Raw genomic sequence first — 21,585 nt, 5'->3', positions numbered from 1 at the left:
CTTCTCCCCGGGTTGATGTAACCCACAGGCTTCTGGTCCTTCTTCTTCTCCATCAAAAGAGCTTTCAGTTCTTCCTGCCCCTTAGATAAGCTCAGCATCATTTCCTGGAATTGAGCATTCTGGGCCTGGAGATCTTTGACAGCTTGTTCGAGAGCCATTGTTCAATCTGTTTGAATCTGCTGGAATCTGTTTGATTGGAAAATCGTGAGAACACTGATCCTTTAGAATACCTGTTATGCGATGCAATGTAATGTATGAAATGTTTTCAAGGACTTTCGGGATTTAACTTTGCATAAACTAACAAAAAGAGCTTTTTTTTTCTTTTCTCTTTTGTTTTTGCTTTTGTTTTTGTTTTTTCTGTTTTTTTTTTTAGCAGAGTTAAATCCCTAAATCCTTGAAATGGTTAGTACAATGCCATGATGTTATGATGTTATGTTGTTATGATGTCATGTTGTTAGATAAATAACAAGCACAAGCAAGTCACACAACAATCATTCCTAGGTTTTAAGGCTTGCGTGAGTTCCATAGGTAAATACCCTCCCCACTGAAGTTTGGTTGGTTCAACCTGTCTTAGAATAGTAACCGGGTTCTAGAAGGATCTCAAATCATTGACCTTTCCTTAAGTCCACTTCAGTGCAACACCAAGTGGTTGACCGAAGCTTCCCTAAAGTCCAATCTCAAAGAGTGTAGTATCGAGTCTCAACCAACTCCAGTCGGAACCGAAGCCAGTTATCTCACTACTTTCTAATGGCCAGGATGAGTCAATTAGGGTTCTAAAGGTCTGGTTAATGCTTTTATGACACCACGCGAATGCCAAATATTTCCTCAACTAACATGAGGAACATCAGGACATCCAAAGTGCCACATTAACCGTAGCCATCATTTTGACCATTCCAGTATACGCCGGACAGTCGCGATGATCTCTTGCTACTTACCTAAGGTACACTAGATCCGGGTGTAGGATCTTTCACTCAAGCATAACATACCCAAGCAATCCCTTAAAAATAAATCAGACAAATTGAATAAGTGATCTTGTTTTTAAGGTAACCTCTCTTTTTAAATATTTAGGGTCCCCAGCAGAGTCGCCAGTTCTGTCATACGGTGAACTGGACTTTTTTGTGGTTTTAATCGCAATGTCGCGGTTAGCAAGAGTCGCCACCGACTTTTCTTTTATCCAATAAGGAAAGGTGGAAAAGAACAGGAAAAACCTTAATTTAGATTTTGGGTTCGGGAGGTACATTATACAAAGGGAAGGTGTTAGCACCCTTTGTATCCATGGTTATCCATGGGCTCTTAATTGCTCGATCACTTATATTATTTTTGTCTGGAAAAAAAGTGTTTGTGAATTGTTTGGAAAATTGTTTTTGGAAAGAGAATTTAACTTTGTAATGATTCTTGTATGAATATATACAAAGTAGTTATCTCGTTTAGTTTTGGAAATTGTTTAGAAAAATATAACTCGGTAATGATTCTAGTATGAATATATACCAAGTGGTGATTTTCTAAAGATATTTTGAAAGGTGTGAGGTGTGAAAATTGTTTTTAGATTGTGAGCCAACAATTAAGAGTTATACCGACCCAAGGTCTTTATGAGCATTTCCTATCCTTATGAGGGTAAAACTGTCCTTATTATTGAGAAATAAGTAGTTTTATCCTTTGGATGTTTAAGGGTCATCGTAGGGTCATCGATAGGTCATTGAAGGCAACAGTTACGAGGATATCTTAGCATTCGAAGGGACTATCATCTTTTAACCGTAGGCAACATCGGAGGGTCATCGAGGGACAAAGTTGTATATTCGAAGGCAACATCCGAGGGACTATAATTTATTTTATGATGATTTGACCGAAGGGTCTTTGCTAAGGGTATCCCCACGTTCGCGGGACATGACCGTAATATCGTAATCGTAAGGCAACAAAGAGAGGTCCAAGATCACTTATTCAAAGGCAAAGTTTTACAATTAATTATATAATTAGGATGAAACTCCACATTAAAATTATTAAAAATAATATATTAAAAAATTAATACATTAAAAATTAATTTAGGGTGAAACTCCACAAGGGTATCCCACAAATAAAGTGGAATACCTAGCCAATAACCTTTTCCTGGGATATGTGAACCTTTACGAAACTCAAAAAAAAGAAACATGTCAGAACACCAAATCAGGGTGCAATCGAAGATTACACCGGAGAAATATCACAACAATAAATAGGATAGGATGAATAATGCATGGCTATGATAAAACATAAAAAAAACAGAATAGAAAAGTCAGCTACTGTCTTGTTCGCCTCTGCCTCGCCTAGCGAAGGCCAGGCGAATACTCGCCCCAGGCTCGCCTAGCGAGGTGCTAGCGAGCGGCCACGGATTTTGAATTTGAAAACAGCCCCACGTTAGGAACTTTGAATTTTATGGCATTTTATCACAGGAATAACATGATCAAACATTCAGGGTATTCAGGCATATTTAAATTCCCATACGAAAGCAAATTATATATCAACATTTAATCATGATGCATTATATATGTAGATATGGCCAATTGAAAGTATAAACAATAGAGATACGCAAACCTGTTTGCCAACTCAAGGTTGAAGGGATTGACCACTTGTAGTATCGGAATAAGTTAGGCAGCGGGAATTGGACGGCGATGGCTTTGGTGCAGATGGGCTGCCTTCAGGGTTTCTTTACTCTGAATTCTCCGGGTAGGCAGGGTTCCTATGCCAAAACTTCTATTCGTTCTTCTCTGTTCTCCTCCTCTTTTTTTTTTCCAGTGAATCTCCCAGTGTAACTCCAAGTGTCACTCCCCTACTGAAACTTCAGTATTTATAGACTAATTTCGTGGGTAATGGGCTTGGAATGAGGGAGACCCAAGTCCAAAATAATTTGTTATATTTTATTTATTTATTTATTTTAATTATTTAATTATTTAATTAATTAATTAATTAATTAATTAATTAATTAAAAAAAAAATTTCTCTTTTTTTTGTTTTTTTTGTTTTTTTTTTTTTTTTTTGGTCTCAGAATGAAGCCCGAAATTTTTGTTGTTTGTCAGCTTCGCTAGGCGAGCGCGTAGCGAACAGGCCAGTTTGGGCCATTTTCTGGATTGGGCCATCTGTGAGTTGGGCCTTTGTTTCTTCAAGATCAGTGTTATATATGAGTCGGAATGCCTTGCAAAATGTCTTGAAATATTAATGGGCAAATTTTGGGGTATGACAATGACAGTTGCCCCTATTTAATCTTCTCAGACCTGAAGGTATGAATAGAAACGACTTTCAAACATACACGGTAAGAGATGATTAAATACTAAAATAACTGAGAAGTTTGCCCGCAGTGAATGAATGAAATGAGTGAGATGTAAGGTAAGGGTATTAATGGAAATTTGTCCAATGGATGGCGTATAGGATTTTGTATATGGTTATTCATTAGGGGTCAGATGACATGTCTGTGGGGAGAATGGGTCAGCCGTACAAAGAAATGTTTTATAAGGACATGCATGAAGTACGCAATATGCTATGTATGTGGTGTATGACTAATCTCTTTTTGTGTCTTTATCTGTATTTCTCATTCTTTTCTTTTTTCTTCTTTTTTATTTTCTTGCCTCTACTAACAAGTTTTGGCTTGTAACCGGTGATCAAAGTCTTCCCGTAGGATTCTACGAAGGTAAAAGGTAGTGAGAACTTCTTAATGAAAGGTTAAGAAAAAAGTTGGGTACTTTTCATACGAAAGGTAATGAGAAACTTTTCAATGAAAGGTTAAGAAGAAAGAATGGATATGATCTCTCATACAAAAGGTAATGAGAAACTTCTCCGTGAAAGGTTAAGAAGAAAGATGAATGGGATTCCTCATACGAATGGTAATGAGAAATTTCTCAACAAAGAGGTTAATAAGAAGGCTAGCAAGGATTTCTCATACAAAAGGCAATGAGAAACTTCTCAACGAAAGGTTAAGAAGATAGATGGAGTGGATGGTTATCTCATGCCAAAGGTAGCAATGACTCCTTATCAAGAGAAGATTTTCAATGCAAAAGGAAAATGACGCTTACAAAAGGTAAGCAAATTTAGGATTATAAATCCTCGAGCAAAAGAATGAGGAGACTTACAAAAGGTAAGCAACTGGGGATAACAGTCTTTATACAAAAGGCACAAAAGGAACTCACAAAAGGTAAGCAAGAAGGGAATTGTCTCTTATGCAAAAGGCAGGGAAGTACTTACAAAAGGTAAGTAACTATCAAAAGGTCACAAACATGTGTATAAGGAAAAACAATCATACAAAACCTGTTAGGTAAAACCTAGACTCAAGGGGATTTGTCAGACGAATCTGGGCTTTAGCACACTCTAACAGATGGGGAACTTTGTGAATAGGTATGAAAACCTCATATCGTCCCTCAAGCACAATGGCGGGGATGAAGTTCTCAAATCATGGCTACCCAAACCCCGAGACTCACCAAACCTATATCAACATTTAAACAAACGGGAAGCAAAGATCTGACAAAGGTACCCTACTCGTGCAAAAGACACCGAGGGGGAGACGTGATTTCGTGCACAAAGCAACGAAATAAACTCACGAAAGGTAAGTTATCTCAATAATCTTCTCTAAGCGAAAGGCAAGGAGGGCTGACACAAGTCAGAAAGGACTTACGAAAGGTAAGTGACTGATGAAAGATTTCAAGGGTACTTGCAAAAGGCAACACGAAGAAGAAATATTTCGGGGAAACCTGCGGGGAATACCGCTCGAGAGTTTTCATGATAATGTTCTCACAAGGGAGGAAGAATGTCTCAACGGAGGATTCTTTTATGCTTTCGAGAAAGACTTTCAAACTATTATGCATGTTTATTTCATCAGGCATAATGCTCCATTTCGATGGAATATGCTACGCGCTTCATGATGCAATTATATATGATGAAAGATTACTTATGCAAGATTTTGATGCGTGGTCAGGCTTTTGGTTAAACGGTATAGTAGGTTTCTCAGAAGTGCCAACTGGGGCTGGGCTTAGTGTTTAGTGGGAAAGGTCCTGACTTCCCGACATCCTGATTGTCTCAAAATTGTTGGGAATATGGTGAAGCTAATCAGGATCTTCTGATGCACCACATTAATTTTGCACAACATTGAGTACGAGCACTCAGAGAGGACGGTAGTTCTTCCAAACTCCCACACTTACAATGACTTCTGTGACTTTAGGCATGCCGTGAACAATAATAGGAAATCATGGCAACCCCTTTAGTCATTTCAGAAGAGGTGTGAAAAAAATAGTTCTCATCACACCTCAATTTATTCAAAAATGATATTATTAAAATATAATATTTGATTACCAATTAAAAAGCAAACAAGAGAAACATCATATGGATTAAGGCTCTTTTTGAAGAACAAATAGTGTGTGAAAGTTGGATTGGTTTGCCTTAGTAGAGGTGCCAATTCACCTTTTAAAATGTTAAATGGAAACGCCAATTTAATTGGCTAGAGTGCTAAGCAAGATTTTTTAAATTTAAAATATGGATATTTGAGAAAATTTTGAAAAAAATTAATTATTTTAATATTATCATTGAAAAAATATAATTATTTAAAAAAAATTACGTTTAATTTAATTTTAATAAACCTTACAAAATTTCATCAATAGAAATATTCTAGAAACCAATCTGTCAAAAAGATATTATTTTATATTTTGATTTGATTCATTTTGAAATTTTTTATATTTTTTAATTGGGTCACGTCAAATTTAATATATAACATATATGTTTCATAAGAAAATTATGAGTTGAGTAAAAAAAAATCTTAATAGTGTATCAAGGAAATAATATTTTAATATTTAAATTAATTTTATTAACTAATTGAAGGGACTTATAAAATATATTTTTGGAGAAAGAAGTTTAGATTTTTCTAGTAGTTAGAGGTAGAAATATTAATTTCCATTAAATAATTAAAAAATAAATATAAAAAATTACTAAATAACATTAAATTACTTTAAAATTATTTAAGAATTTTTATATTTTAGATAAAATATGATATTTATATTTTGATTTAATAAAAATATACTTATAAAAATATGGTATTCTGATATATCATATAAGTATTTTAAAATTTTCAATTTGATTTGACGGTATATAAATTGGTATTGTAAAATTAATTTATTATATTACCGCATCACCATTTTTTTTAATATTTATTGTTGCTGAATTCTATTTATAAGAAACAATGTTTTTCAAATTCATTGAATAATTTATCAGATATATAATTATTAATTATTCTAAAATAACTAAATCTAAAAAAATAAATTATATCCATAAATAAATAAGATTGAAGGGAATAATTAAATCTTTTGAAATAATTATATTATTGAGAATAACAAATTTAAGACTTTTACGGCATCAACTTATTATTAGGATTCCTTTGAATCTCTCACGTGCCATTATATAAACTAGTTAAAACCTTATTCTCAAACCACTATTTGTTTCTGAGACTAGAAATTTTCTTCAAAGCACTGAACTTTCTTTGCTAAACAATATTCAGTGTTTTTTTTTTATTCCAAGGTTAGTGCGATGATAATGTTCTATATATCAGATATATAATTATTAATTATTCTAAAATAATTAAATCTAAATAAATAAATTATATCCATAAATAAATAAGATTGAAGGAAATAATTAAATCTTTTGAAATAACTATATTATTGAGAATAACAAATTTAAGACTTTTCCGGCATCAACTTATTATTAGGATTCCTTTGAACCTCCCACATGCAATTATATAAACTAGTAAAAACCTTATTCTCAAACCACTATTTGTTTCTGAGACTAGAAATTTTCTTCAAAGCACTGAACTTTCTTCGCTAAACAATACTCAGTGTTTTTTTTTTATTCCAAGGTTAGTGCGATGATAATGTTCTATATATCAGATATATAATTATTAATTATTCTAAAATAATTAAATCTAAATAAATAAATTATATCCATAAATAAATAAGATTGAAGGAAATAATTAAATCTTTTGAAATAACTATATTATTGAGAATAACAAATTTAAGACTTTTCCGGCATCAACTTATTATTAGGATTCCTTTGAACCTCTCACGTGCCATTATATAAACTAGTTAAAACCTTATTCTCAAACCACTCTTGGTTTTTGAGACTAGAAATTTTCTTCAAAGCACTTGACTTTCTTCGCTAAACAATACTCGGTGTTTTTTTTTATTCCAAGGTTAGTGCGATCATAATGTTCTATATATGAAACTTGATTATTGCTAGTTATTTTATGTTGCTTATAGTTGTTTTTGTTTTCCTTTTGCAGTTAATCGATTATCGTCTATTCTCAGCTCAATATGGTATGTTATTTGTCTTTTTTATTTTAGTTTGTATGTTCTTAATTCAGAATATATATGTTAATGCTGAGTTCTTTGTTGCTTATTATGGTTATTAATGTGCTTGCATTAACTGTTTTTTTCTTGTAGAATTCTGATGAAAATCAGTTGAATGAGGGTTTGCAAGAGGTGAATAATGTTTCACCTGAAAATAATTTGTCTGAAGATCAAATAAGTAATCACTCATATGAATATGATGATGATCAGTCGGATGAGGATTTTTATGAGGATCTAAATCAGTTCGCTGAGGATATTCATCAGTATCCGAGGAATCTGCAGCAGAATGATCATCTAAATCGGTTGAATGAGGATATTCATGAGTATGAGAGGAATCTGCAGCAGAATGATCATCTAGATCATATTAGATTTTATTAGATTTAATTCATATTTAAATTGTATTATTTTCTTAGCCCCTAAGTTTGTTAGAGGGTATTTTAGTATTTTATCCTATTATAGTAACCCTAGTTTTAGCTTATAAATAGGGTGTCAATCATTGTAACTTTTAATCCTTTTTGTAGCCGTCATTCTCTTAATAGAATATTCATCTTTTATTCTACCTTTGCACCAACAATTGGTATCTAGAGCTCCGGTTCGGATTCATTGGGAAACACGGGAAACACGAGTGAACGTGAGGTCTTGTGTGTTTGATTTTGATTCTTAGATTCGTGTTGAATCTTGAACAAAATCTGATCAGAATTTTAATTCTGTGGGTTGGGAAACACTGTGTGAGAAATCTGAGTGTACTGTGCAAGGTAGAAAGATGAACGGAAACGGCAACATGAACACCAAACTTCCAGTATTTGACGGTAAAAACTGGAATCGTTGGATGATCCAAATGCGTGTACTGTTCGGTGCTCAAGATGTTTTAGATCTTGTCACTGATGGTTATGTTCAGGTAGCAGCAGATGCGACGGATGAACAGAAAAACGCGCAGAAGGAAGTAAGGAAGAAGGATCAGAAAGCATTGTTCTTCATTCATCAATGTGTTGATGTAAATGTGTTTGAGAAGATTGCAGATTCAACGACAGCAAAGGCTGCGTGGGACACACTGGTTAGATGTTATGGTGGTGACGCATCAGTGAAGAAGGTGAAGCTTCAGTCCTTGAGAAAGCAATATGAGAATCTCAACATGAAGAATAATGAGAAAGTTTCTGAATACATCTCCAGAGTGATTCTGATCACTAATGAGATGAAAGCGTGTGGAGAAACTCTTTCTGAAGAAACAATCATGGAGAAGGTATTGAGATCCCTTACCTCTCAATTTGATTACATTGTGGTAGCAATAGAACATTCCAAAGATCTGAGCACCATGAGAATTGAAGAGCTGTAGAGCAGTCTAGAAGCGCAAGAGTTGCGTTTGACTGAGAGAACTTCTGAAAGGGAAATAGAGCAACAGGCTCTGAAAGCAACTTCTGATAGGAGGTATCAGAAGCAGTCAGAAGTCAGGAGAAGATCTGATGGTGGTCAGAAGTCAGAAAGCTCAACCTCTGATAGACAAAAGAATGCGCAGAAGGGAAAAGAGAAGTATGACAAGAAGAAAATCCAATGTTACTGCTGTAAGAAGTTTGGTCACTTTGCTAGAGACTGTTGGTCAAACAAGGAGAGAAAATCAGAAGAAGCAAATATAGCCAGAAGTTCTGATGACGAATCTGTGCTATTGATGGCTTCTGAATCTGATAATATGGATCTGATAGACTGGTGGTATATGGACACTGGCTGCTCAAATCATCTTACTGGAAACAAGAAATGGCTGGTTGACTTTGACTCTGAAAAGAGGATAAAGATCAGATGTGCTGATGACAAATATCTTAATGCAGAAGGTATGGGAAATGTCAGAGTGACTCTGAACAATGGGAAAACAACATTGATTCAGAACGTGTGGTATGTACCTGGCATCAGAAGCAATCTGATGAGTGTGGGACAATTAATTGAGAAAGGTTTTTCAGTTACCATGAAGGACAATCTTCTGAAGCTGTATGACTGCAATCAGAAGTTAATTATGGAGTCAGAACAGGGAAGAAATAGAACATTCAAGGTGAATGTCAGAACTGCAGACTCAGAATGTCTTAGTGCAACAAGTGCTGAGAAGGAGAGTGAGCTGTGGCACAGAAGATTTGGTCATTTGAATTTCAAAAGCTTAAAACATCTGAATTCAAGGAAGTTGGTACATGGAATTCCTGCAATTAAGAAGCCTGAAAAGTCATGCAAAGTTTGCATGGAAGGAAAACAACCACGATTGCCATTTGCGTCAGAAACTGCTCCAAGAGCAAAACATGCCTTGGGAGTTGTACATTCTGATGTGTGTGGTCCATTTCCAGTAGCATCGATTGGAGGGAATAAATACTTTGTGTTATTTGTTGATGAATTCACAAGAATGACATGGGTATCCCTTATTAAGTTTAAACACGAGGTGTTTGATGAATTCAAAAAGTTCAGAATGAAGGCTGAGAATCAGAGTGGTCAGAAGTTGAAGATTCTTAGAACTGACGGTGGAGGTGAGTATAACTCCAAAGAGTTCCAGAAGTTCTGTGAGGAGAATGGAATTGAGCATGAGGTTACTGCTCCTTATACCCCTCAACACAATGGTCTTGCTGAAAGAAGAAACTGCACTTTGCTTGATATGGTGAGAAGCATGCTAAAGGAGAAGAAGCTTCCTCAGAAGCTCTGGGGAGAAGCTGTTGCCACCGCAACGTATGTACTCAACCGATGTCCTACGAAGAAGCTGAAGGAAATAGTTCCAATACAGAAGTGGACTGGAGATAAGCAAAGTGTTAGTCATCTGAAGGTGTTTGGTTCTGTTTGCTATAAACATGTTCCAGAAGCCAGAAGACAGAAGCTGGATGATAGAAGCAAAGTGATGATTCTGATAGGGTACCACAGTACAGGTGCATACAAGCTCTATTGTCCAGAAACCAATAAAATTGAATTCAGCAGAGATGTGATTGTGAAGGAATCAGAAGTTTGGAATTGGGATAAGTCTCAATCTGATTCAGAGTTCAGAATTTCTGAGGTTGGAGTAAACTCTGACGTTGATTCTGACTCTGATAGTGATCCAGAATCTGATGTTTCAGACTCTGATGATCCAGACTCTGATGACCCAGACTCTGATGGTAATCCAGATTCTGGTGGCAATTCAGACTTTGGAAATATGCCAGAACCTTCAGATGGTCAAAGCTCTGGAGGAAGTCAACCATCTGAAGGTAGAAACTCTGAAGTTGAAGACTCTGAACAAGTTCAGAGACCACAAAGAATCAGAAACATCCCCAAAAGATATGCAGAATTTGACATGCTGCAAGACACTGAAGTAGACTCTGAAGGAGAAGTTATTCAGTGTGCCATGTTAGTAGACTCTAAACTCATAAGTACAGAAGAGGCTCTTAAGCAGAAGCTCTGGCTGAAGGCCATGAAAGAAGAACTTGATGCTATAGAGAGGAACAAGACTTGGAAGCTGACAGAACTTCCAAAAGACAAGAAAGCCATCAGCGTCAGATGGGTTTTCAAGCAGAAGTTAAAGCCAGATGGTTCAATTGGCAAACATAAAGCAAGGTTGGTAGCCAGAGGATTTCTACAGAAACCTGGGCTGGATTACTCTGAAGTGTTTGCACCTGTAGCAAGACATGAAACAATCAGAATGGTGATTGCAATAGCTGCTAAAAGGAATTGGCCTCTGATGCATTTAGATGTAAAATCTGCATTTCTGAACGGTCCATTAGAAGAAGAAGTTTACGTGTCACAACCTCCTGGATTTGTGAAAAAGAATCAGGAAGGGATGGTGTACAGATTATACAAAGCTCTATATGGATTGAAACAAGCGCCCAGAGCTTGGAATAAGAAGATTGATTCTTTTTTCAAGAAGCAAGGCTTTCAGAAATGTGAGATGGAGTACGGTGTCTATGTTCAGCATACTTCTGAAGGAAATATGACTCTGGTATGCTTGTGTCGGTAAAACTAATATTTTGTTTCTTTTCCGTGATCATTTTCAGGTTAGAAACTTCGTTGAGGAGTTACTCGTGTTTAACAACTGGCCGCACTATAATGATTCCGTATAACAACAAAAAGTATTACATTGATGTGGTTGAAACGAAACCTTGTCCCGCTATTTCTATAATTGAAACAGACTGTGAGGTTGATTTTGCCCCACCTCTTGATTACAAAGAACCTGAGAAGAATTTGCCATCTGATTTGTCTGATAAGGAATCTCCACAAGGTTTGGATTCTTTTATTATCTTTTGGAACATGCTTAAATATTCTGTCTGTTTTCAAGTGAAGATTTTGACTATATATATTCTGCATTTCAGTTGAAGAAGAGGCAGAAACAAAGACTCCTGAAGTGATTCCGTTCAGTGGTTCGGGACGGCGTTTGGATGGAAAACCGGCGACACAGTCAGTTGAAGCAAGTTCGACTCCAATTCTAAAGCAGCAACAACAACAAACTGAAAATAAAACCAAGAGTTCTGGAAAGGTTGTTTTTGGGTCAAAAGGAAATGCAGCTAATGTTTCTCTAAAAAATGAAAGTCAAGAGTCACCTAAGAAGAAGACAAAAACCAAAGAATTTCAAGCTTTCACAGGAAAGAAGTATTCATTAATAGGTTGATCCCTGTTGGATTGTTTTTCAGATATTGATAGAACAGTTTAATTTACATAAACTTTTAGAAGTTACTCTTCAATATCCATTGCTTTATTCGTTGTTAGATATGATTATAGTTATTTCCTATTGCCAGTCTTGTTTGATTTACTATGTTATTTTTATTTACTATGTTATTTCCTATTGCCATGGCCATTATACTACACTTAAGACACCACAAACAAATATAAGCTTTTACTGTCGTTTCAATTGCAACCTATGTATAGAAGCAGATAACAAATCTGTTTCTTTCAATATATCATTCCTTTGGAAAATAATTGATGTTCAAAAGTGGATAACAAATCAAATACAAACTATGTATGTGGAAAACTCTAAAGTGGAACACTAATTATAATACTTAAATTGAAGTGCTCAAACAAAATGCAAATACTATTTGTTCAGTTGTCATAAGTAACACATCTTCATCATCAGAGACTTAGTTCTCGAATAAAAAACATGTTCATGTCTTTTACTACTCATGTTAAAACAAATGAAGAAAATGTGTGAAAAAAATGATTCTCATCACACCTCAATTTATACAAAAAATATGCGTCAATTAAAAAGCAAACAAGAGAAGCGTCAGATAAATTAGCGTTCTTTTTGAAGAACAAAAAATATGCGTCAATTGGATTGACTTGTCTAAGGAAGGCGTCAATGAGCCTAATTTACCTTCTAAAATGTTAATTGTGGACGCCAATCTAATTGATTGGAGTCGTGAGCAAGAATATTTTTTATTTAAAAGATGAGCATTTGAGAAATTTTTATGAAAAAAATTATTATTTTAATATTATTATTTTAAAAAAATTTACGGCAACTAATCTTTAATTTATTAATGAATTTAATGTTATTAAATGAACAACTAACCTTTTAAATTTTCATCAAATTAAATATTTATAAAAGAAAATTAGAAAACGATCTGTCAAAGAGGTATTATTTTATATTTTGATTTGATTAATGGAAAAGTTTTATATCTTTTAATTGGGAGCATAATCAATGTCAAATTTAATATATAAATATTTAATGTTTTTATTATAAAATTTAGCGTTCTATTGAAAAGTATAATGTTATAGATTATATTTATAAAATATATAAAATTAAAATAAATAAAACAATAATATTCCATTAAAAAAATTATAATTAAAATCAATTAATTTAAACATTAATATTGAATTTAAAATACATTATATATATATTTTTAATAGTACATTGAGGAAATAATATTTTAATATTTAAATTAATTTTATTAACTAATTGAAGGGACCTATGAAATATATTTTTGAAGAAAGAAGTTTAGATTTTTCTAGTAGTTAGAGGCAGAAATATTAGTTTTTATTAAATAATTAAAAAATAAATATAAAAAATTGCTAAACTTTATTTTGATATTAAATTATTTAAGAACTTTTATATTTTAGATAAAATAAAATATTTATATTTTAGATTTAGTGACATCGTAAAAATTTATCATTCTAATATATCATATAAATAATTTAAAATTTTAAACTTGGTGGTATACACATTAATGGTATAAAATTAATTTATATTATTAATATATCACTTCTTTTCTTAAATTTATTTTTTAATATTCTCTTTAATTCTATTTATAATTTATAATTTATTTTTTAAATTTATTAAATAATAAATGTATATGACCTATTATTATATCAGATACATTAGTTATTTAATAAATCTAAAAAAGTAAATTAAATCCATGAATAAATAAGATAAATCTAAGAATAACAAATTTAACAATTTTAAGGCATAAAATTAGGATTCCTTTGAACCTCTCACGTGCCATTATATAAACTAGTTAAAACCTTATTCTCAAACCACTATTTGTTTCTGAAACTAGAAATTTTCTTCAAAGCACTGGACTTTCTTCGCTTAACAATACTAATTGGTTTTTTCTAATTCCAAGGTTAGTGCGATGATAATGTTCTATATATGAAACTTGATTATTGCTAGTTATTTTATGTTGCTTATAATTGTTTTTGTTTTCCTTTTGCAGTTAATCGATTATCATCTATTCTCAGCTCAATATGGTATGCTATTTGTCTTTTTTGTTTTAAAGTTTGTATGTTCTTGATTCAGAATATATATGTTAGTGCTCAGTTCTTTGTTGCTTATTATGGTTATTAATGTGCTTGCATTATCTGTTTTTTTCTTGTAGAATTATGATGAAAATCAGTTGAATGAGGATTTGCAAGAGGTGAATAATGTTTCACCTGAAAATAATTTGTCTGAAGATCTAATAAGTAATCACTCATATGAATATGATGATGATCAATCGGATGAGGATTTTTATGAGGATCTAGATCAGTTAGCTGAGGATATTCATCGGTATCCGAGAAATCTGCAGCAGAATGATCATCTAAATCGGTTGAACGAGGATATTCATGAGTATGAGAGGCATCTGCAGCAGAATGATCATCTAGATCATCAGTGGAATGGAGTTTTTTATGGGCATAGGAGGAATCTGCAGCAGAATGATCATCAGCGCAATGAGGTTTTTTACGGGCATACGAGGAATCTGCGGCAGAATAATCATCTATATCGGTTGAACGAGGATATTCATGAGTACGAGAGGAATCTGCAGCAGAATGATCATCTAGATCATCAGTGGAATGGAGTTTTTTATGGGCATAGGAGGAATCTGCGGCAGAATGATCATCAGCGTAATGGGGTTTTTTATGGACATAGGAGGAATCTGCGGCGGAATGAGCATCTAAATCGGTTGAATGAGGATATTCATGAGTATGAGAGGAATCTGCAGCAGAATGATCATCTAGATCATCAGTGGAATGAGATTTTTTATGGGCATAGGAGGAATCTGCAGCAGAATGATCATCAGTGCAATGGGGTTTTTTATGGGCATACGAGGAATCTGCGGCAGAATGATCATCAGTGCAATGGGGTTTTTTTATGGGCATACAAGGAATCTACAGCAGAATGATCATCCGTGCAATGGGGTTTTTTATGGACATAGGAGGAATCTGCGGCAGAATGCAAATTTTGAGCATTCTTACCGTTGTTTTTCGGTCTCATCTCTCGATAGGGTATGTCATCAGATGGTTTTCAAATATAAGCATAGATCATCTTTGTAAAATATTCAATAATACTGATTGTTTCTTTTCTGATTTTTTGCAACCAACTCTGGAATGTGGTGATAAAAGTATGTGCACTAACATCTTACTTGGTTACATTTTATTCTTTTGTATCAATCATCAATCATTGTGATAATTTCAATAGCTAATGCAAATTCTCTTTTCTTTCGGTTATCATGCATGCTTCGGCTCTAGAATGCCTCGGTAACTTTATATTCGTAACTCAAGTTTCAACGATTTGAATATTTTTCCTATCTTAAATTTATATTCATATTCTTGTTAAAATCTTGCAACGTATGAACATAGAATATCCAATGTTATTTGAACTGAGAAGTCATTCTGCTGATAAAACTACTCACTGCGGAGTTTTAGAATTCACAGCTGACGAAGGGACGGTATCCTTACCAAATTGGATATACATGTTTTCCTTTCATAGTGATTCCTTAACAAAGACTCCTGAAGTGATTCCGTTCAGTGATTCGGGACGGCGTTTGGATGGAAAACCGGCAACACAGTCAGTTGAACCAAGTTCGACTCCAATTCTAAAGCAGCAGCAACAACAAACTGAAAATAAGACCAAGAGTTCTTCTGGAAAGCTTGTTTTTGGGTCAAAAGGAAATGCAGCTAATGTTTCTCTAAAATATGAAAGTCAAGAGTCACCTAAGAAGAAGACAAAAACCAAAGAATTTCAAGCTTTCACATGAAAGAAGTATTCATTAATAGGTTGATCCTTGTTGGATTGTTTTTCAGATATTGATATTAGTAGAGGATAGTTTAATTTACAGTAACTTTTAGAAGTTACTATATTCTTTGTTACATTATGAATATAATCGTTTCCTATTTACTATGCCTTTATTTCAAACCTCGTCTTTGCAATATCACTGTTATTTTTATGTACATCGTTGCATTAAAAAAAGACCAAAAATTGAACAACATAAGATAACCGACACTTGTTTCAATTGACACTTCATAGATATAGATGGAAAGGGGTTAAAGCGAAATACAAGATCATCCTCCAAATAAAACTGTTTCTTTCAAAATATCATTCCTTTGGAAAATAATTGATGTTCAAAAGTGGAAAACAAATCAAATACAAACTATGTATGTGGAAAACTCTAAAGTGGAACACTAATTATAATACTTAAATTGAAGTGCTCAAAAAAAATGCAAATACTATTTGTCCAGTTGTCATAAGTAACTGGGTGGAACTACTTACCGCAACCGTATGGAGGCCCAAACGTTTCGCTGTCATTAAATTGCGGGTTTCGCTGTCATTAAATTACGGATACTGTCATCGAAGAACAACTGAAGAGAGCAACTAATAGAAAGAAAATAAAATATAACATGTCTAAAGAATAAGAACAATGCAAGTGTTCTCATGTGTATTAACGAGGGAAGGGTCAATGTCAGCCAATTTGAAAACCTCTTCAAATGCATTATCAAAGTGTGTGCAGATAACCCGTGTCTTTGGAAGCACCATATCAGAATCAGGCCGGCGTGTGTACTTCCAGAAATAAAAAAATTTCTTCGTCGTTTTTGTCATCAGGAGGTCTTTGGAAGCACTCTTATCGCATGTCCCGTGTCCGCATTCGTAAAACCCTGCAAAAGAGAAAACACAACAAATAGAGACTTGCTCCAAACTTTCATTGTCAAGAAACATGAAAGAAACTTACCACTTTCCTACAAGGCAAGCTTTGCAAAATCCTTTTGAGAACGCGGTCCGGTTTCAATAGACTATAAGGCAATCTTCCATGAACATAACTATTCAACACACAAAATATTATGTCAATATGCTAATTTCTCTCATACCAATATAAAAAATAAAAAGGGCAGAAAAATTCAATGAAAAATTACCTATGAAAGTCATTATAGTCAAAGTCATAACCAATTGCCCGACAAAAAGACAAGAAACAAGTTCGTTAAATTTTTTGAGATATAACAAAATAGTACCCTAAGAGCAGCCATTGTTGTCCCATAAGTCTTGTATAATGAATTGCACAACTCAGGAACTTTTTCAGCCTCCATTCCAAGCTTTTGAAGCATATACACTATACAATACACCATTTTTTCTTTAAAATGTCTTTTTCTTTAAAATGTCCTGTAATATTAAAAGAAATATGAATCTGTTTTATTCGTCCAGAAAGTTATATAAATCTGTTTTATTCGTCAGGAAAGTCTCCGATAAAGATCCAACTTTGAAATACTGAGACTTTCGAGTATATATCTTGAGAGAAGTTTGATTTGTTGGTTAGACGAAGACATTGAAGACAGTGAAAAGATTAGAAGAATCAAAAGGCTTATTACATGTTCAACAATGATGGAGAACATCGTGTCTTGGAGTTAGTTAAAACTTACCGTGGTTGTCGTATTATGATGCATAGTTTAGATGATATTGTTATAATGGTTGTAATCTCCTAGATATGTTGTTGTGTTTAGTCATTTTATTTGTTTTTCGTGTTGTTGTTTAATGTATGCTTGTGTTCGTTTTGTTGTAACAGAAATTTGTAATCAATATAAAATGAATGTTGTATTCAATATAAAATTAAATGGTTCCATAAAATAAATTATATATCAAAACCATATGTTCTAGAGCTTTCTCCAATATTGAGATATTTTTTACCATTGTGTCCGGGCTGACAACATGTACTACATATGGAGATCAAATGTTCGCAATGGTCCATTATCTCTTACACATTGAACCAATCTTTACAGCGTTCAAACATTGTAATCACATGTGTGTTAGTTTTGTAAGTTTTCTCCTTAATAAATTTCATATAACTTTCATTAAACAGTTGCCCCAATTGCAACACTGAACTCCATTTTGAACATTTGGTCTCGGACAGTGACCCTAACCTAAAATAGGTTACTATCACCAAAGTGGTTATCGATAGGTTTCTGTGCCTTTGAAGACAGAGTTCATGATTCAACAAGATTTGTTGTCATGTGACCTCATCGTTGACCATTATCGAATATACTAGTCCACTTCTTCACTAGAATATTATCGATCCATCTTAACGCATTTGCATTTGTCAATCTGACCTCTTCGTGGTAGTGTTGGAACGATGGTTCTGTTAATGTATACCATACGTTCACAACTTTTTCCCGAAGCATCTTGTCTTTGATCTCCCGCATGAAGTTTTGTATGGTATGTCTAATGCAGTAGACACGCGTAAAAAGAGGATCTTGCCAACCATTATCAAGGTTATTGTATGAACTCTCAATAGATGGATGTAATAGGTTGGGTTGTGTAGCAACATGTAATTGGAGATTCTTAAGAAAGAAACTCGATCCACCAATAGACCCTTCAATCAGAGCTAATACAATCAGAAAATATTAACCATGTTCCATCAATTTGAATAATAGGTTTTCAAAACGCAAAACCTTTGATGCATGGTCATACGTCCAGAAGAGTCGATGAAATATTCTATTTTCACTAACACAAGTTCTGTCCGGGGTAAATGTCGACAATGTCTCCAAAATTTCAATAGTTCTTGGAGTATAATGCTTAAGTGCCACCAAATTATTGTGGAAGTTCTTTGTATGAATCCTCCTTATTTCCATATACTCGTTCAACAACCTTATTTCTCACTATACATGTCTTCCTGTATGAAGGAGTATATTATATCGTGTAACGATATGGGAGATTATTGTACTCATCTTCAATGACGAATTCTTGCTAATGAGAGACAATATTTCTTGGCAAATTATCTGATAGCTTAGTTTACGATTTTTCTGCATTGGATTGGTGATAATTCAAGTGTGAGATGGATCCATATAACCTATCTCCCAAGAATTATTTCTCTTCCAGGAAGATGCTATCAGGCAGAACATACAGAACACGTTACGACACAGAATGACATACCTCATTACATCAGTTCGAACAACGGTATAATCAACTGAGATTTCAATGTGAAACTTTTTATAGCTCTAACACAGTATTCTTTTGTGTGAAATATATATATATATATATATATATATATATATATATATATTTATATATATATATATATATATATATATATATATATATATATATATATTTATTATATATATATATATATATATATATATATAAATATATATATATATATATATATATATATATATATATATATATATATATATATATATATATATTGAGAGCTAAAAGTTTCACATTGAAATCTCAGTTGATTATATATATATATATATATATATATATATATATATATATATATATATATATATATATATATATATATATATTAATCACGTGATAACCGCACACATAACTTGGATACCATCATTGTCATCTAGAATAGAGATGTACGAAACAAGTCTGTCAGTTCTTCTAATCTCCCTGTCTAACCAGGGGATCAAATTCCTCTCAAGTTGTCCGAAACTCCAGTTAACTCAAAAACACATCTTCATCAGAGACTTAGTTCTCGAATGAAAAACATGTTCATGTCTTTTACTACTCATGTTAAAACAAATGAAGAAAATGTGTGAAAAAAATGATTCACATCACACCTCAATTTATACACCTCAATTTATACAAAAACAATATTATCAAAATACAATTTTGATTACCAATTAAAAAGCAAACAAGAGAAGCGTCAAATGAATTAACGCTCTTTTTGAAGAACAAAAAATATGCGTCAATTGGACTGACTTGGCTAATGAAGGCGTCAATGAGCCTAATTTACCTTCTAAAATGTTAAATGTGGACGCCAATCTAATTGATTGGAATCGTGAGCAAGAATATTTTTTATTTAAAAGATGAGCATTTGAGAAATTCTTATGAAAAAAATTATTATTGAAAAATGTGATTATTTAATTTTTTTTTACGGCAACTAATCTTTAATTTATTATTGAATTTAATTTTATTAAATGAACAACTAACCTTTCAAATTTTCATCAAATTAAATATTTATAAAAGAAAATTAGAAAACGATCTGCCAAAGAGGTATTATTTTATATTTTGATTTGATTAATGGAAAAGTTTTATATTTTTTAATTGGGAGCATAATCAATGTCAAATTTAATATATAAATATTTAATGTTTTTATTATAAAATTTAGCGTTCTATTGAAAAGTATAATGTTATAGATTATTTATAAAATATATAAAATTAAAATAAATAAAACAATAATATTCCATTAATAAAATAATAATTAAAATCAATTAATTTAAACATTAATATTGAATTTAAAATACATTATATATATATTTTTAATAGTGCATTAAGGAAATAATATTTTAATATTTAAATTAATTATATTAACTAATTGAAGGGACCTATAAAATATATTTTTGAAGAAAGAAGTTTAGATTTTTCTAGTAGTTAGAGGCAGAAATATTAGTTTTTATTAAATAATTAAAAAATAAATATAAAAAATTGCTAAACTTTATTTAGACATTAAATTATTTAAGAACTTTTATATTTTAGATCAAATAAAATATTTATATTTTAGATTTAGTGACATCGTAAAAATATATCATTCTAATATGTCATATAAATAATTTAAAATTTTAAACTTGATGGTATACATATTAATGATATAAAATTAATTTATATTATTAATATATCACTTCTTTTTTTAAATTTATTTTTTAATATTCTCTTTGATTCTATTTATAAATTACAATTTATTTTTTAAATTTATTAAATAATAAATGTATATGACCTATTATTATATCAGATACATTAGTTATTTAATAAATCTAAAAAAGTAAATTATATACATGAATAAATAAATCTTCTGAAATAATTATATTATTAAGAATAACAAATTTAACAATTTTAAGGCATAAAATAATGGGTTAATTAGGATTCCTTTCAACCTCTCACGTGCCATTATATAAACTAGTTAAAACCTTATTCTCAAACCACTATTTGTTTCTGAAACTAGAAATTTTCTTCAAAGCAGTGAACTTTCTTCGCTTAACAATACTAGTTGGTTTTTTCTAATTCCAAGGTTAGTGCGATGATAATGTTATATATATGAAACTTGATTATTGCTAGTTATTTTATGTTGCTTATAGTTGTTTTTGTTTTCCTTTTGCAGGAAATCGATTATCATCTATTCTCAGCTCAATATGGTATGTTATTTGTCTTTTTTATTTTAAAGTTTGTATGTTCTTGATTCAGAATATATATATGTTAATGCTCAGTTCTTTGTTGCTTATTATGGTTATTAATGTGCTTGCATTAACTTTTTTTTCTTGTAGAATTCTGATGAAAATCAGTTGAATGAGGGTTTGCAAGAGGTGAATAATGTTTTACCTGAAAATAATTTGTCTGAAGATCTAATAAGTAATCACTCATATGAATATGATGATGATCAATCGGATGAGGATTTTTATGAGGATCTAGATCAGTTAGCTGAGGATATTCATCGGTATCCGAGAAATCTGCAGCAGAATGATCATCTAAATCGGTTGAACGAGGATATTCATGAGTATGAGAGGCATCTGCAGCAGAATGATCATCTAGATCATCAGTGGAATGGAGTTTTTTATGGGCATAGGAG

General features: G+C 32.4%; 3 protein-coding genes across 4 annotated transcripts in view; all 3 read left to right on the top strand.

Annotated features, from left to right (window-relative positions):
* The window catches only part of LOC127105055 (uncharacterized), a 37,368-nt gene extending 21,495 nt beyond the window's left edge, over nucleotides 1–15,873 (top strand). Inside the window, exons 9-10 of the mRNA XM_051042220.1 lie at nucleotides 11,647–11,937; nucleotides 15,797–15,873. Of these exons, the coding sequence (XP_050898177.1) occupies nucleotides 11,647–11,937; nucleotides 15,797–15,801 (296 nt within the window). The 3' untranslated portion in view covers nucleotides 15,802–15,873. The remainder of the gene's footprint in view (nucleotides 1–11,646; nucleotides 11,938–15,796) is intronic.
* LOC127105056 (uncharacterized) overlaps nucleotides 1–21,585 on the top strand; it is a 100,613-nt gene that overhangs the window by 14,080 nt on the left and 64,948 nt on the right. The window contains exon 2 of one of the 2 annotated variants that reach the window (XM_051042224.1): nucleotides 7,279–7,312. The exons of the other annotated variant lie outside the window; for it this stretch is intronic. Within the exon in view, the coding sequence (XP_050898181.1) occupies nucleotides 7,310–7,312 (3 nt within the window). The 5' untranslated portion in view covers nucleotides 7,279–7,309. The remainder of the gene's footprint in view (nucleotides 1–7,278; nucleotides 7,313–21,585) is intronic. 2 annotated transcript variants of the gene reach the window in all.
* On the top strand, nucleotides 13,801–15,019 carry LOC127105057 (uncharacterized). Its single transcript, XM_051042225.1, has 3 exons — nucleotides 13,801–13,887; nucleotides 13,978–14,011; nucleotides 14,140–15,019. Exons 2-3 carry the CDS (start codon nucleotides 14,009–14,011, stop codon nucleotides 14,920–14,922), a joined length of 786 nt encoding a protein of 261 aa, XP_050898182.1. The 5' UTR covers nucleotides 13,801–13,887; nucleotides 13,978–14,008; the 3' UTR covers nucleotides 14,923–15,019.

This window comes from Lathyrus oleraceus, chromosome 7 (assembly GCF_024323335.1).
Source record: "Lathyrus oleraceus cultivar Zhongwan6 chromosome 7, CAAS_Psat_ZW6_1.0, whole genome shotgun sequence".
Lineage (NCBI taxonomy): Eukaryota > Viridiplantae > Streptophyta > Magnoliopsida > Fabales > Fabaceae > Lathyrus > Lathyrus oleraceus.
This window is presented reverse-complemented; position numbering and strand designations above follow the sequence as displayed.